The 15,146-nt window shown below is 40.3% G+C and overlaps 1 protein-coding gene across 1 annotated transcript in view; it reads right to left on the minus strand.

Moving 5' to 3' along the window:
• The window catches only part of LOC121936340 (inositol polyphosphate 5-phosphatase OCRL-like), a 37,293-nt gene that overhangs the window by 7,000 nt on the left and 15,147 nt on the right, over nucleotides 1-15,146 (minus strand). Inside the window, 16 exon segments of the mRNA XM_042478510.1 lie at nucleotides 573-596; nucleotides 946-1,181; nucleotides 2,918-3,083; nucleotides 3,274-3,384; nucleotides 4,249-4,384; nucleotides 6,152-6,261; nucleotides 9,218-9,329; nucleotides 10,838-11,025; nucleotides 11,137-11,253; nucleotides 11,357-11,471; nucleotides 12,280-12,344; nucleotides 12,346-12,383; nucleotides 13,921-14,099; nucleotides 14,195-14,315; nucleotides 14,573-14,665; nucleotides 14,755-14,865. Coding sequence (XP_042334444.1) covers nucleotides 573-596; nucleotides 946-1,181; nucleotides 2,918-3,083; nucleotides 3,274-3,384; nucleotides 4,249-4,384; nucleotides 6,152-6,261; nucleotides 9,218-9,329; nucleotides 10,838-11,025; nucleotides 11,137-11,253; nucleotides 11,357-11,471; nucleotides 12,280-12,344; nucleotides 12,346-12,383; nucleotides 13,921-14,099; nucleotides 14,195-14,315; nucleotides 14,573-14,665; nucleotides 14,755-14,865 — 1,922 coding nt within the window.

Consider the following 15,146-nt stretch of genomic DNA (forward strand, 5'->3'; position numbering starts at 1 on the left):
TGAAGCTCTGATCACATGGGGTTTTAGTGATTACATACTTCCTTCCCAGGAATACCAACATGACTGGACTGGGAAAAGAAAAATGGTGATGACAGGATGGGAACAATGTAATTAGAACACAACAGCAAAGCGATAGAACAGAGATTATTCTGAGTGAATGCACAAGAAGGGCTTTTTTTGTGTGTCATCTGAATTTATACTGCCTTTGGCTACTTCCAAGTAACCAATATTGTTTTTTAACTTGGGAATCAAGAATGAAAATCTATCCCACAGATAATTGATGTTCTTCCAGATGCTCTTGGATGTCAGCTCCCATATCCTCACTACTGGCTACAATGGGTAGGGCTGATGGAAGCTGCAGCCCAACAACATCTGGAGGACCACAAGTTCCCAATTCCTGTCTTATCTGAATACATGGAATAAACAGTGTATACCCTTATTGCTGAGCCCAGTGATGACACAAAGACAAGAAGATGGCAAGACAAATTAGTTGCTGTTTGTTAATAGGGCCTTCCAGTACCTGACAAAAATCTCTGCAAGAATCACTAGAAATACACTGCATGGCCTGTTACCTTTTCTATGAAGCTGTCTTCTCCCTGAGGCCAGAGTAGGAAAGCAAAGAAAGAGAAAAAGATATAAAGTGTGTTACTGATAAAGTCTGAAAGGAAGAAATCACCCATGTGCTGAAAAGCAAGCTGCCACACAGTGGAAAAAAAACATAGTTTAGTGACCATCTGCACAGAAATTTGAGTAAAAGGCAAAACAGACACCAAGATGACTCAGTGGATGAATTGACAGATATCAGCCATGAATTTGGACACTGTACAAGAAGACAATGCTAGCGCTAATTCAGAAGACAGCCCTTCCTCCAAGCAAGTAAAAGTGAAAGAGCAATCACTTTTCAAAGGTACGTAAAACTTTCACTGAGTTCCCTCTACATCCTACCAGATCAATGAGCTTTGTGACAGGGACCTCACGGATTGGCCGCCTCATCCGACACAGGGTCTCCAAGGAGGTCCCGAAGCAGCTGGGCAGGTAGCTACCACTGATGGTGAGGAAGTAATCTTTGCCTCGGTCCAGATGAAGAACAAGGATATCTTCAATCTTGTCCTCCCCAGAATTGAGTAGTGTCACTGAGTCCTTGCTGACATACACATCTAAGGAGATATCTACTGTCTCATCTGAAATGGGAGAAAAACAGAGACTCTGAGACTGACATAAGACTCTAAAGCAGTGATTCCCAAACTCTGGCCTTCCTGGTGTTTTGGACTTCTGTTACCAGAATCCCAGACCACTGACCAAGATGGCTGAGATTCAGGGTAGCTGAAGTGCAAAATACCTGGAGGACCAGAGTTTGAGGATCACTGCTCTAAAGGGACAGTTTTATCTAATCTCTTGGAACCATTAGTTTTATTAAAGATGGACGAACAATTTATAAAATGGCGATGCCTCCCAATCTCCTTCTATCCTGGTACAAGGAACTGTTGGCAAACAATGCTAATAATTCAATATTTATACTGTCTTTGACTACATCTGAAAGAATATACACACTTTCAGGCTTTCTCTCACAGAAAGGACTTGTCAAAAGATATGTAGTACAGTATTTCAGAATTGCAGCTATAGGATGATACATTAGGAATAAATGGGGAAAAATGTTCCAGCTGAATATTTTTTTTTAATTATTTTATTAAGCAAACAATATAAACACATACAACATTTATACAACAACTCACATTACATATGACAAATAACAATTCAATCCCCTCACCCCTCATAACCAACACCCATCATTCTCATAATCATACCTTCCTTCTTCCTTCCATGCCTTCAATCATTCGACAAATTAAAAAGACTTCCAAAGCAAACCCAAACCGTTTCATTTTCTTACTGTTTCCTTTCTACTTTTCCTTCTTTATTTATTTTAAATATCTGTAATTTCCAATTATCTATTTGACGCAATAACTTGTATATCCATAATGCCCAATAGCTTAATTGTGATATTTACCTAAACTGTCTTTTCTTATTTTATTTTATTTTCCTTTAAGGAGATTAATATATCAATTTAACTGGATATACATAATCAGCTCTCTTTCAAGAAGCCCTTGTCAATTTTGTTTTGGATATTTGGCCATTTCTCAGAAATATAATCAATAATTCTTCCCCAATCTTCTTTTTCTATATTGCCTTCCTTCCTTCCCTGATCTGAGTGATATCGAGTGTTTCCTCTGTCCTCCAATTTTTTTGATGCCAAATCCGTTTCCATCAAATCCAATAGTTTTAAAACCCATTCTTCCATACCGATTTCCTTACTAACTTTCCAGTATCTGGCATATACTAATCGTGCTGCAGTCAACATATAGAAAATTATTCTTCCATGTTTCCTTTCGGTTTCATCGGGTATCATATTTAACAAAAGGATTTCTGGTTTGAGACTTAAGTTTAACTTGCCAATTTCCTGTATTCCATTTCTAATCATTATCCAAAATCTCTTAGCTTCTTCACACTCCCACCACATGTGAAAGAAGGTTCCCTTTTCATTTTTACATTTCCAACACCGATTTGATCCATTTCCGTATATTCTTACCAATTTATCTGGTGATAAATGCCATCTGTAAATAATTTTATAATAGTTTTCTCTAATATCTTGACAAGTAGAATATTTAAGTCTTACTTTCCAAGATTTTTCCCACTGTGACAAGTCCAAAGCTTTTTTACAGTCTACTGCTGAATATTAAGCTATGAACAATGTGGATGTAGATGTCTGGAAGACCTCTTTTTTATTCTATTAATGTGGGTCCTAAAGGAAACTTTGTAAGGTACTCTTTTTAAGTAATATTGTATTTCCAGCATAATTCAAAGTTAAAAAATATAAAAATAAAAGCAAAATAACAATCCCAGTGGTTTTCCAGAGACTCACTTGGCTCTAAGTAGCCCTCAAAGGGCTCAGCGCGAAGCCATGGCTTACAGTACTGGCTGTCGTTGAGCTTGGGGATGAAGGAGAAATGGCAGGTCACCTGTCCATTGTTTGTGATCTGAAACTTCTCCTTCCGTAGCTGCCGAAACTTCACATTCTCAAATGTAAACTGCAAATCAAAATTGGAGGGGGGAGGAGATAGAAGCTTTCAGCAACTAGCAAGGAAACATTTCTGTGCCCTCCACTAGGGAATCTGAAGGATTCAAAACACCAGCACTTAGGTTCTTTGTTTCCTTGTGAGGAAATCTGGTATATCTGGTGCTGTCTCTTTTTAGGGGAGGTGATCCAGTTCCTCTTACCTCCCTCCTGCTCAACTCCAGTGACGGAAGAAAATCATTCTCCATCCTATCCATCATCCGGACAATATCTTCAAACACTTTCCGATACCGCCGGTCATCTACCACCTTCACCTATGAAGAAAAAAGACCACACACTTTACTGAAAAACAACAACAACAACAACAAAACCCCACAACTCAACAATTTATCAAGGGGCAAGATGCCTCTTGACTCCCATCTCCTAGCTCTGAAGGAAGCAAGTAACTCTGAGTTTTCTGGGTACTGCCTAGCATGTGTGGGATCCAGTTCCTAGGGTACAATTCAGTCCATTTAATGTAGCTTGTCTTGCCAAAAGGAATGGTATATGGTCAGAAACCTAAACGAACATATATAGGTAAATCAAGCCAAGCCTCATCCCTTGTATAGGGAATTGTGCTGAGGAACACTGTAGAAAAAAGTGTGGTTGTTTTGTCTGGCCAATCTCCCTAAGAGAGAGTCCTACCCAACTGTAAGGAGATGCCATAAAATAACAAGAAATTCTTAATGGCCCTTCTTTTACAGTTCTTAGTGGCTGACTGCCAGCTCTGGGACTCACTATTAAGGAAGGATAGGCAATTGCACCACCCTACTGTTCTTCAGTCAGCAGGCAAAGCCATCTTCCCACTGGAGGGCTCTGTGCAACTGACCATCAGTTGAGGACTATACTAGACGGGTGCTATATTTTACTTAAGGATGGGCTTTTAATGTACTATAATTCTGTTTTAATAGTTGATCTCATTTAACTGCAGTCTCATTTGTATGAGAAATGCATGATACAAAATATCATCATCATCATCATCATCACCACCTATATCCCACCTTTTCTCCAAAGCTGAAATTCTAGGTGGCTAATTCAATTAATAATAAATAAATAAATAAAATAAACAAACAAAAATAAATAACAAAGAACTAAATTTTAAAAAAATGGGCAATTGTCCCAGTTGCAAAGACAATTACCCCAATGAGGAAGAGTGAGCTGACAGGCTTGTGGTCACTTGTTTTTAGTTCCATGTGGCTGCGATAGTGGAGCTGATTGATGCCAGTTCCCCTCCAAAGGATTCGATCACACCATGCTGGTACTCGGCATTTCCCACTGCAAGAAGAGAGTGGATGTGTCATTTCAGATTGCACCACAAAACTTGATTTGTGGTGCATGGTCTCTTTCTTTAACATGTTTTAGCATTGAAAAGTTATTTGGACTAAAATATCCAGAGTCCTACAGCCAGCATGCCTAGTCACCATGCTGTTTGGGGACTTCCGGAAGTTGAAGTAGAGACACATAGGAGTTCCAATTCGCTGGAAAAATCTTTGTCATTACACCCAGGTAGGCTTTTTTCACTAGGTTGGAAAAGGCTGATCTAGGTGAGATTCAGACTACTGTATTTGCCTCATGATCTGAGCCTGTTCAGAACACAGACAACTCTACAAGTGTAGATTTTCAACTTACCTAGCCTTGGTAATTCCTACTTTTCAGGGCCTTTTCTGCAATGGAAACCCTGGTTCTAGCATACCACTCCTTTGGAAGCCTGATTGGTGCCAATGTTAGCATCATTTTGGTGCCAAGTTAAAACCTGGTTTTTTTAAAGTCTTTGGGCCGAACTAATTTTATGCAGGCTGCACATTTTTTATAGTTATATTATTCAAGATTGTTTTAACCAGTTTTAAACTGTTTGTTTTATTTAATACATTTTTAAGCTTTAATTTTTTTGTAATTTATTTATTGTTCTAAGATAATAATAATAAAAAACTGTTTATTTATAGCCTGCTTTTCCTGAGAGATGATTTTATCATAAGCTACCCTGAGAATAGAAATATTTTAATTAATAAATAAATATGCTGAGTGTCTGAAGCTCTCCACTTTCATATCATTATACCAAGGGTGGAGCGTTTTTGGCCCTCTAGATGTTTTGGCCCTTAATTTGCAGGAGCTTCAGCCCACACCAATTGTTGAGGGATTATAACATTTGTAGTCCAAAACATCTGAGGACTAAAGGTTTCCTGCCGTGCTAGTTGAACCCTTTTTTAAACTGGAGAGACACAAGTATGAACCTGTATTCAAGCACATACTCTACTTCAGATTTTTGCTTGTTTTCAAAGTGATGGTCCCATTGTCTCTCTTAGACATTGCCTTCTTGATATTATAGCCTTCAGGAAACCTAACATTTCACTGTGGACCATAGAAAGACTTTCAGAAGGAGCAGAATGCATTCATGTTCTATTGTCTGTGATTCCATCTGGTTCCTCATTGGTTTATAGCTCAAGGTAGGTCAAAGGAGCTACTGATGTTCCTCAGATGTTTTGATGTCATTGACTGTTTTAGCCAGGCCAACTCATCTTGAGAGAAAAAAAGTTCTAATCCAGCTCACAACTCCCTTTGTCATAAATAAGATTCCCAGTCAGACATAGATCATTTCCTGCTGTTATTCTCACTAAACTACAACACTGATTATATACCACAAAAGGAGAGGGGCTAAGAAGAAAAAACTGGAGATTACTTATACAGCTATCATAACTTGGTTATCCTGGTTCTAAGGCAGGTGTGGAAAAAATATGGCCTGAAAAGTAGGTAAAGTGTTACTACAGAAGCTGTACAGGGACAGATCACAGCCTTATATTTTACAACTCAAAACAGGCAACAAAGAACACCATGTAGGCAAGCAAGCTGGTGGGGGAAAGATGGTTTCCTTTACTCCTTCTCCACCCGTCCACTTGCATTCTGCACAGGATGCAGATGAAGGGAAGCCCACTAATTCTGGTCCTTCCTCCTCCAGCTGCTTGGAAGCAGACTAGTAAAGAAATTTACAGGTTAGGATTCTTCATGGGTTTATTAACAAGACTGAACTATTGGATAGATGCTTACCTGGAATCCCAGCGATCTGTTTTCGAATCAAATTTATATGTGGGGATGAACTTGATCTCTCCTTCTGTAAAATCAGCAAAAGCTGTCTTTTGAGCACGCTGAATATTTAGCTAGAGGCAAAAAACAACAGCCCATCAACAGGGAAGTAGAATTCCCTCAGCCTCTAGGTTGCAAAGAGATAAAGAAAACTATTTTGAAGCACAATTTCTAGAACACCTATCCACCATAGCCATTTGCCATGCAGGTTAGGAGATTCTGGCAGTTGTAGTAAAAAATTAATTAATTAAATTCCCCATGCTTTAGTGTTCATTCACAGCTACCACTGTGAGTACCCTAGGTTGGTAGCTGTATCGTGTTGTACAGGCACATAGGAATTCCAAACCACTCAAGCTACCTGTGCTGCAGCCTGACCAGGTAAAATGCCACAAAGGTGTTAGAATGATAGCAACAAAGAGAATTACTGTAACGACCAACACAGAGAAATAGAAGCCAGCAGCAAAAAAATGTAGAACAAGCAACCTTTCCCACAAGATCTCAGAAATCAAAGGGAAATTTAAACCAAGAATGAGGATGCTCTATGACTGGCAGGAGAACACACTGCAAGATCAAGAAGAAATAAAAAGTAATTTTTTTATTTCAAGAATTTTCTTTCAAGTATTTCAAGAACACCCCTACAATTTTAGAAAGTGAGCTGGAAGCTGAATTCAAAGCATTTAGAAGAAATAAATAACTTTGAATGGATGGCATACCAATAGAGCAAGCAATAGAGACAGAATTCACTCAAATTCTGACAACAAATATGGAAAACAAAAGAATGGCCCAGAGACTGGAAATGCTGAAAATACATCCTAGGAACACCAAGGACTGCAGCAGCCCCTGGACCATCGTATTTAACTCCCACACAAACAAAGTAATGTTCATAATTCTACATTTTTATCATATACAGAGTGAGAAATGCAAGAAGTCCCAAGCTGGCTTCAGAAGAGGAAGTGGCATGAGAAATCATACTGCAGACATACATTGGAATGCACCGAAGAATATCAGAAGACAATCACCTTGTGCTTTATACATTGTAGCAAAATCTTTGTGCAGATCATGAACAACTATGGGTTGCTCTTAAAGAAATCAGTATATTACAACATTTGATTATTCTAATGTGTAATGTGTACTCAGGACAAGAGGCCACTATCAGGACAGAAAATGAAGAAACAGAATAGCTGTTTCTGGCAAGGGGGTCAGGCAAAGTTGCATTTTATCACTATATGTTTAACCTGTACACTGAACATATTATATGCTAAGATGGATTAGGCTCTGAGAAAAGAAGTATGAAAACTGGAGGAAGGGACATCAAAATTTAAGATATGCAGATAACATCATAGTACTAATGGAAAATAGCAACAACTATGGTTACTGAAGAAAGTCAAGGAGGAAAGTGCAAAGGAAGGTTTACAGCTTAACATGACCACAACAACAGCAACAACAAAATGACCACAAATGATTTACATGACTGTAGACAGTGAAGACACTGAAATAGTTCAAGATTTTCCAGAACTTGGCTAAGTCATTAATCAGACTGGAGACTACAGGCAGCTATGGAGGAACTAGACAAGTTCCTGAAGTGTAAAGATATATCATTGAATACAAAAGCTAGGACTGTCCATGTCATCATATAACAAATTTATATGTAAAGCTGTGAAAGCTGGACAATGAAAAATGCTGATGGGAAGAAAATCAACTCATCTGAAATGTGGTGTTGAAGAAGAACTGTATGGATACTGTGGACTGCTAAAAAGACAAATAAATAGGTCCAAGAGCAAATTAAGCCTGAACTCCCCCTAGAAGCCAAGATGATGAAACTGAGACTATCATACTTTGGACATATAGTGACAAGACATGAGTCACTAGAAAAGACAGTAATGCTTAGCAAGGTGGAAGGCAGTAGAAAAAGAGGAAGGCTGCATTGTGGATGGATAGGCTCAGTCATGGAGGCCGCAGCCCTGAGGCTGCAAGACCTGAGCAGGGATGCTGATGACAGGGTGACTTGGAGGTCTCCCATTCATGTGTCTATGTGCCTTCAAGTCACCTGTTGACTTATGGTGACCCCACAAATTTCATAGGGTTTTCTTAGTCAAGGAATACTCAGACATGGTTTTACCAGTTCCTTTCTCTGAAATATATTGTAGCCTACACCTGGAATTTGTTGGCAGTTTCCCATCCAAGTACTAACCAGGGCTGACCCTGCCTAGCTTCCAGGATCAGACAAGATCACAGGGTTGCCATAATTCAAAGTCAACTTGATGGCAGTTAACAACAAATAATAATAAGAATCTTATTTATTACCAATCCATACATTTTTTCAATAACAGCCCATCCTGAAACTAACAAAATTCTCCCTGATCTCTTTTTCTCTCATTCTACTCTACCTAACCTCTCTTCCTTACCTAACCATCCCGTTTCTGACCCATGTTTAACTGTCTATCCTGTGCTCTGCAGTGCCTCACCGATTTTCTTAAAAAACCTGGAGGAGGCAGAGATTTTCAATTCGCAAGGCTGCAGCAAGGTTAGGAATGTCTGTATTCAGCCCTATATTTCATTTCTTTTTTCTGACAATGGAGATAGAGGCTTTTTTGACCAGTGCTATATTATCAAACAGACTCACAACAGCCTGGTCTGTTTTTCATAACAAGCTGATGGTTTTGATGACAATAGCAGTGCTTAAGAAATAGGTGGTGGAAAAACAAAAGCACAACACACATGCAGGTAATGCAGAATTTCTGAACTGCAAAAGTTAGAAGTGTTTACTGTTCTGGAAACTGGAAATTCCTGATAACCAAATAATTGTAGTATGATACTATGCACATATATCTGTAGTTCCAGGACTTATTTTAGATTAAGTGTGTCCACATGGGAGCCTTCAGAAGTCTTTGCAGGTATCTCAATCATTCCATGTTAGCCAAGGCCTTACTAAATAACTGGATGAAGGTGGTACTTGGCCAGCCTAGGGTGGGATCTCCCAAATGCAGGAATATTCTCAATCACAAAGAAATACAGGGCTGCCTCTCTCACCTGGTCATATGTCAGCAGTTTCTGAAGCTCATTTTTACTGATCAGAGTTTTCACTTCATTGGCATCAGGAAGGCAAAGCCTATAGTTCAAATCTCCCAACCAGATGACAACACTAAAGGAAACAGGAAAGAACAGGGAAACAACAGCTAGTATCAGGCACACTCAGGAGGAAAGGGCTGGTTGTTATGTCTGCAGAATTAAGTAAGATTACAATTTGGAACTAAACATTGTCATCATATACATATCTCCCTATGTGAGGCTCTGAGGACATATGACCCTTGGGAGAGGCCCTTATTTCTGTCCCATCACCTACACAGGTACAGTTGGCGGGGACATGAGATATGGTCTTCTCAGGGGCTGCCCCTTAGTTCTGAACTCCCTCCCTAAGGAGCTGGAATCGATTCTTCCTTGCTGCTCTTTCATCAGCAGGCAGAGACGTTTTTCCCCCCAACAGATTTTCAGAACCAAAGATTTTTTGGATAGGACTTCCAAGGTGCTGTAGTATTTTAATCTGTACTGTTTTTATCTGTAGTTCCCCCCTCTTTTGTTTTACTATTGTTAATAGTTTAATTCTATTTTAATGTTGATCTTCTGTATGTTTTTAACTATACTGCAATTATTTTAATTTATAAACTGGCTTAAGCCCCAGTGTTGGGGAAAAGTTATGGGTATAAATAAAGTTAAAGAGTAGCAGGAGGAGGCGTTTCAATTGTTCTGGCTCCTGATTCAGTGCATCAGTTGTAACTATTTAAAGCCCTTCCAGGCTTAGGATAGGTGTATTTGAACAGCCACCTCTCTCTGTATGTTTTTGTCCATGCAATAAAACAGGAAGGGGAACCTGTAAGCCTTCAAGTGTTGATGAACTACACTGCTTATTATCTCTCATCAGGCCCAAATTGGAACAAAATGATGGAAATTTTACTCCAACATCAAGAGGAGCATAGGTGCTACAACCCTGTACTAAAATCCTCAGCAATCTGTCCTGTCTGGAAATGTGATGGTTTGGAGACTTGCTACCAGAGCAAAGGCCTCCTCAGTGTTCTCCTTGTGATCTCATTCTGTTGTCAGGCAAATATCTTTTTATATTCTCAAGGTTGCTCTCTTCCTCCCCCTCTCTCTCCTTCTGGCTTTTAACCAGTGTCTTTATTTCTGTTGCTTTTAGTGCATTTTTGTATGGTTTTAAATCTTTCAAATTGTATATCATTTTTTAAAAAATAAGTTAGGAAAGAATAAACAGATAAACATAAAGAACAAATGCCAGCATTCTAGTTGCCTCCCACAAACATTTCTAATTCCACTGCTTTTAGACCAAAGCAAGAGACCATAATGCTGAAGGCACATCATCTGAAATGTGTAGAACGGCTCTAATAAAAACCTCACCAATGAGGCTCCACACACAAGGCTACAGTTTGTCCTTCCAGATAGTGGACACCAACATTTAGCCTAACCTAGATGTTTTGGACTACAACTCCTAGCCATCTTGGCCAGCATGCCAAATGGTCAAGAAGCTTAGAACTGTCATCCCAAACAGCTGGAGGGCACCAGGCTGGGATAGTCTACCAAGCACCAACTTAACAAGGCTCCCTACAACCCTCCCATTTTCACACTCTTGAGACGCACTCATGTTTCATGATTGTCAGTTGTGGCAGACCCTGGTCAGGAGGCAGGAAGCTCATCCGGGCACAGATGTCCTTGTAATCTTGGTTTCGCCGCTCAAAGTCTTCTACATGGGCAGCTAGATGGGAGTTGACAATGCAGAAGCTGGTATTGTGGAAGACAAACCTCATGGCCACACCACCTTTGTTACCCTGCAGATGCCAAGGACAAAACAAATGTTAGCAAATAAGCAGGAAAGAAAGATGAAATCTGGTTCGAGGAGATAACAAGAAAAAGACCATGGTTGTCATGGTTTAACTTACCATCTTCCCCATGATGCCTGTGCCTACTGTCTCTAGCATTACATCCTTAATATAACCATAATGTTCTTTCCTGGCAAAGACAAGCAACATCATGCCAACCAGACGCACCAGCTGCACCTGCAAAATGCAAGATACCAGGATTGCTGCCTACTCTGGTCAAAAGCCTGGCTATGTTATTTACGGATGAAAAAGGTGGCAGGGAGGGGGGAATTGGACTTACTTTCTTGTACTTGGCTTTGGAATGCAGAGCCTTCTCCACTGCCATCAGCCACTCTTGCTCCTTTGTTGACTCAAAGTAGAAAAAAGCCTCGGTACTCAGGTCCAGTTCCTGGAACCTAAAGCCAGAATTTGTCATGCACTGAACATCATTTTCTAGCAAGTGGTCTGTCACTTAGGCTTCTGGCTATCCACACAACCAGAAAAATGTTCTGAAATTTTTTCACACACACACTCCCTCACACACATTTATCCATAGTTCTCTGGGCTGTTGTACTGCAATTAATCCTGTAATGAAACAGAATGTTCAGCTAGTTGTAATGAATTAGATTTTTCACAACTGGAAATAGCATTAATAACTAGTTCAGATGATGAATGAGTGAGTGAAGTTGAAAGAATTAGTTACTTACTAAGCAAAATAAACTGTTAATATAAAATATATCAGGTACAGCTCTCTTTACATATGTGTCCTAACAAAATTGTGCTCTTTCAAGTAGTAGTCATTTTTTTTATTAAATGTAAGGGTCTTTTACCTTTAAGAGACATATATGCTATTTTTTTATATTATTAAAAATATTGTATTTATATATTACAGACATTATTACAAATACAATTCATTTCCACATAGTGCTTTGGATGTGTTTAAATATAACATTTAAATCAAACAAGATAAAACCAGATAATATTAGTTAGAGCATTAGATCCCCCCCAAAAACAACAACAACAGGAGTAGGTTCCACTGCCACAGTTATAACAGAATGTTGCTTCCTTGGTAAGACAAAGATATTACGACACAAATGCAGGGAGGTTTTCTTCTTTTTGTTTCAAGTATAAAGTTAAGTATCGAGCCAAAATCTTGACATCAGGATCTTCATTTAAACCACCAGCAGCTCATTGGGGAACGAAGATGATGGGAAAGTGTCTTACCCAATGCAATAGATGTCTGGAGGCCTCAGGGTCACGTTTCAGCCAGGTTCCAATCCACTATCCGGAGGACTGGCCCTTCACATTCCATGTTCCCACAACAAAATCTGCAATTTGCAGACGGTTCTTCACAGGTAAAGAGGCACAACACACAAAGTCCCCACAAACTCGGCTCACAGAGGAAGACAAGCCAGTACAGTCTGTATAGAATTTTGGAGCATGTCAAGAGGGACAATCAAATGGTGAATGATTGAAGGTTGAAATCATGCCCTTGAGGAGTGACTTAGGGAGCTCGGTTTGTCTAGCCGGAAAAACAGAAGGTTAGTTTACATATTTGAAGGGGAGGTGTCAATTGAGGATGAATAAGCTTGTTTATTGCTGCTCCATTAAAGAGGAATGATGCATGATAATTGGATTTATTTAAGCCCCCCCATCACAAGGAATTGGGCGGTTATAGCAATAAAACTCATAAATATACAATACATGGGTCCCCCGTGTTACGGTAAATTCTTCGTTCCGCCGCGCTTTGTAACCCGGAAAATCTTCGTAAGGCGAAAAACGGAAAAAGCCATCGGCGTCATGGGGAAAAGCCGCGTTCTCGTGCGAAATGCACCGAACAGCACCACAAAATTTTCGTAACCCGAACTTACCCTTCTTAACCCGGAACAGTTTTTTAAAGGGATTTTTTTTCGTAACCCGGAAATTTGGGAAGGCGGCACATTCGGTATCCCGGGTACACTGTACATAAAATAAACATTACACTCTTTCTTTCTTGCGCTAGCCTTATGGAGATTGGTCAGCTTTTTCACCCCTCCAGGCCAGGAAGCTGACACATGATGCGAGCAATGGATTCAAACTTACAGGACAGGAGTACTCCACTCAATATTAGGAAAACTGTCAAGACAGTAGTAAGGGTGTTACAGTGAAATACACTGCCTCAGAGTATAGCATCATCGGTTGGAAGGGAGGACCACTAGGGCATCCAGTCAACCCCTTGCACCCCTTCTTTTTTCTTTTTACCATGCGGGAAAATCCAATCAAAAGCATCCCCATAGAGGCCATCTAGGACTCTGCTTAAAGACCTCCAAGGAAGGAGGTGACTCCACTACACTCCAATGGGAGTTTGTTCCACTGTCGAAACAAAGCCCTTACTGTCAGGAAGTTCTTCCTAATGTTGATGTGAATCTCTTTTCCTGTAGCTTGATCCATTGTTCTGCGGTCTGTTTCTGGAGCAGCATAAAAAGCTTGCTCCCTCCAATATGACATCCTTTCAATATTTAAAAAAGGGCTATCATTATCACCTATTACACCTTCTCTTCTCCAGGCTAAACATCCCAGCTCCCTGCTGAGTCGTTCCTATTAGGGCAAGGTTTCCAGACCTTAATCATTTTAGGTTGCCCTCCTTTGGACCGCTCCAGTTTATCAATGTCTTTTTGATTGTGGTGCCCAGAACTGGACACAATATTCCGGTGGGGCCTGACCAGAGGCAGAACGGAATACAGTGGAGACTTATTTTTTTCGAGGTTTCTAAACAGAGGCTGGATGGCCATCTGTTCCGGAGTTTTTTCATGTGCCTTTCTGCATGGGGGGTTGGATAGAATGGCCCTTGTGATCTCTTCCAAGTCGCAACTGTGGCACTTTCACAAGGCTCTCACCTGAAATTCTGGATGTTGACATACTCCTTTTCTCTCTTGGCAATAGCGTGCTTGATGAGGCCCTCCCTCTGCCCAGACTGCGTATGTGTAGAAGGCACAAAGAGCATCCGCATTGTGTTGCTTACTTTAGGCTGGTCCTTGTTGATGCTTTCCTTCTCACGGAATCCCCTAAAAAGAAAAGAGAGAGAGAGAGAGCAGAATGTAACTAGCCCTTGCAATTAGGGAGGTAAGATGGCAGGTGGAACATCTCCAAGGTGACTTACGGCCTATTTGGTGGCAGAGGGGGTGGCGGAGGCTCCCGGTGGGCACTCATTTGCTGATTCTGCAGGTTTCTTTTCTTCTCCAAACTCATGGCATTGAAGTTATCTTCAAATCCTAGAGTCCCTGAAACAAGAAAATCTGAACTTAAGAATCCAGAACCTTCTGGGAAGACATAGGGGAAAGAATTAGGGAAACATCCCTAATGCCACTCCCAGTTCAAATGACAACATCCTTTGGATTTACTCATGTTCTGAAAGAGACCTGGGAAAGCAATAAGATCTCTGCCTGAGACTGCTGGTGGCAACAATTTCAAAATTCAAAGTGTTTGCTAAGCAATAGCTAAATAGGAAAAGATGCATCAGATAGATGTGGACCTGTACCTGCAGAGAGGGACTCAGCAGGCCTCGGGAGCCCTTTCACTTGATGCCAGGAGACATGGTCCCCATGATCAGGGAAAGAAACTTTTGGTGGGACTGCAAAAAAGTAAGACAGAAATTCCCATGTAAGGCACTTGGCACCTCCAGTGTCAGGCATAAAAAACAAGATTGGGGGTAGTATTTACCTTTCTGAACTCTCAACACTTCAGCAAGAAAGGCCAAACATTGCTCTTCATCTGGAATCTCAAAGAGACGCTCTGCTGTCCAATCGCCTTGCACTCGAACCTTGCAGCCAGCTATAAATATACACAGAAAAAAACCACCGGTTCAGGAAACAGGGCACAATGGTGATAAGCAAAACAACCCAAACAGCTGAACCCATCTGAGTTTAATAGGAAAGAATTGTACATTGAGGATAAAAATGCAACTTCATGCACTAGCTGATATGTTGTTGATGTAATTCAAGGACTGTAATGAATTTCTTTGTGCACACCAAGTTAATGAGCAAAATAGTCTTGCTCTGACACATGTATGTGAGAAATATATCACAACAGGGAGAGTAACCTTTATAACTTTA

The sequence above is a fragment of the Sceloporus undulatus genome, chromosome 7, assembly GCF_019175285.1.
Source record: "Sceloporus undulatus isolate JIND9_A2432 ecotype Alabama chromosome 7, SceUnd_v1.1, whole genome shotgun sequence".
NCBI classification, from domain to species: domain Eukaryota; kingdom Metazoa; phylum Chordata; class Lepidosauria; order Squamata; family Phrynosomatidae; genus Sceloporus; species Sceloporus undulatus.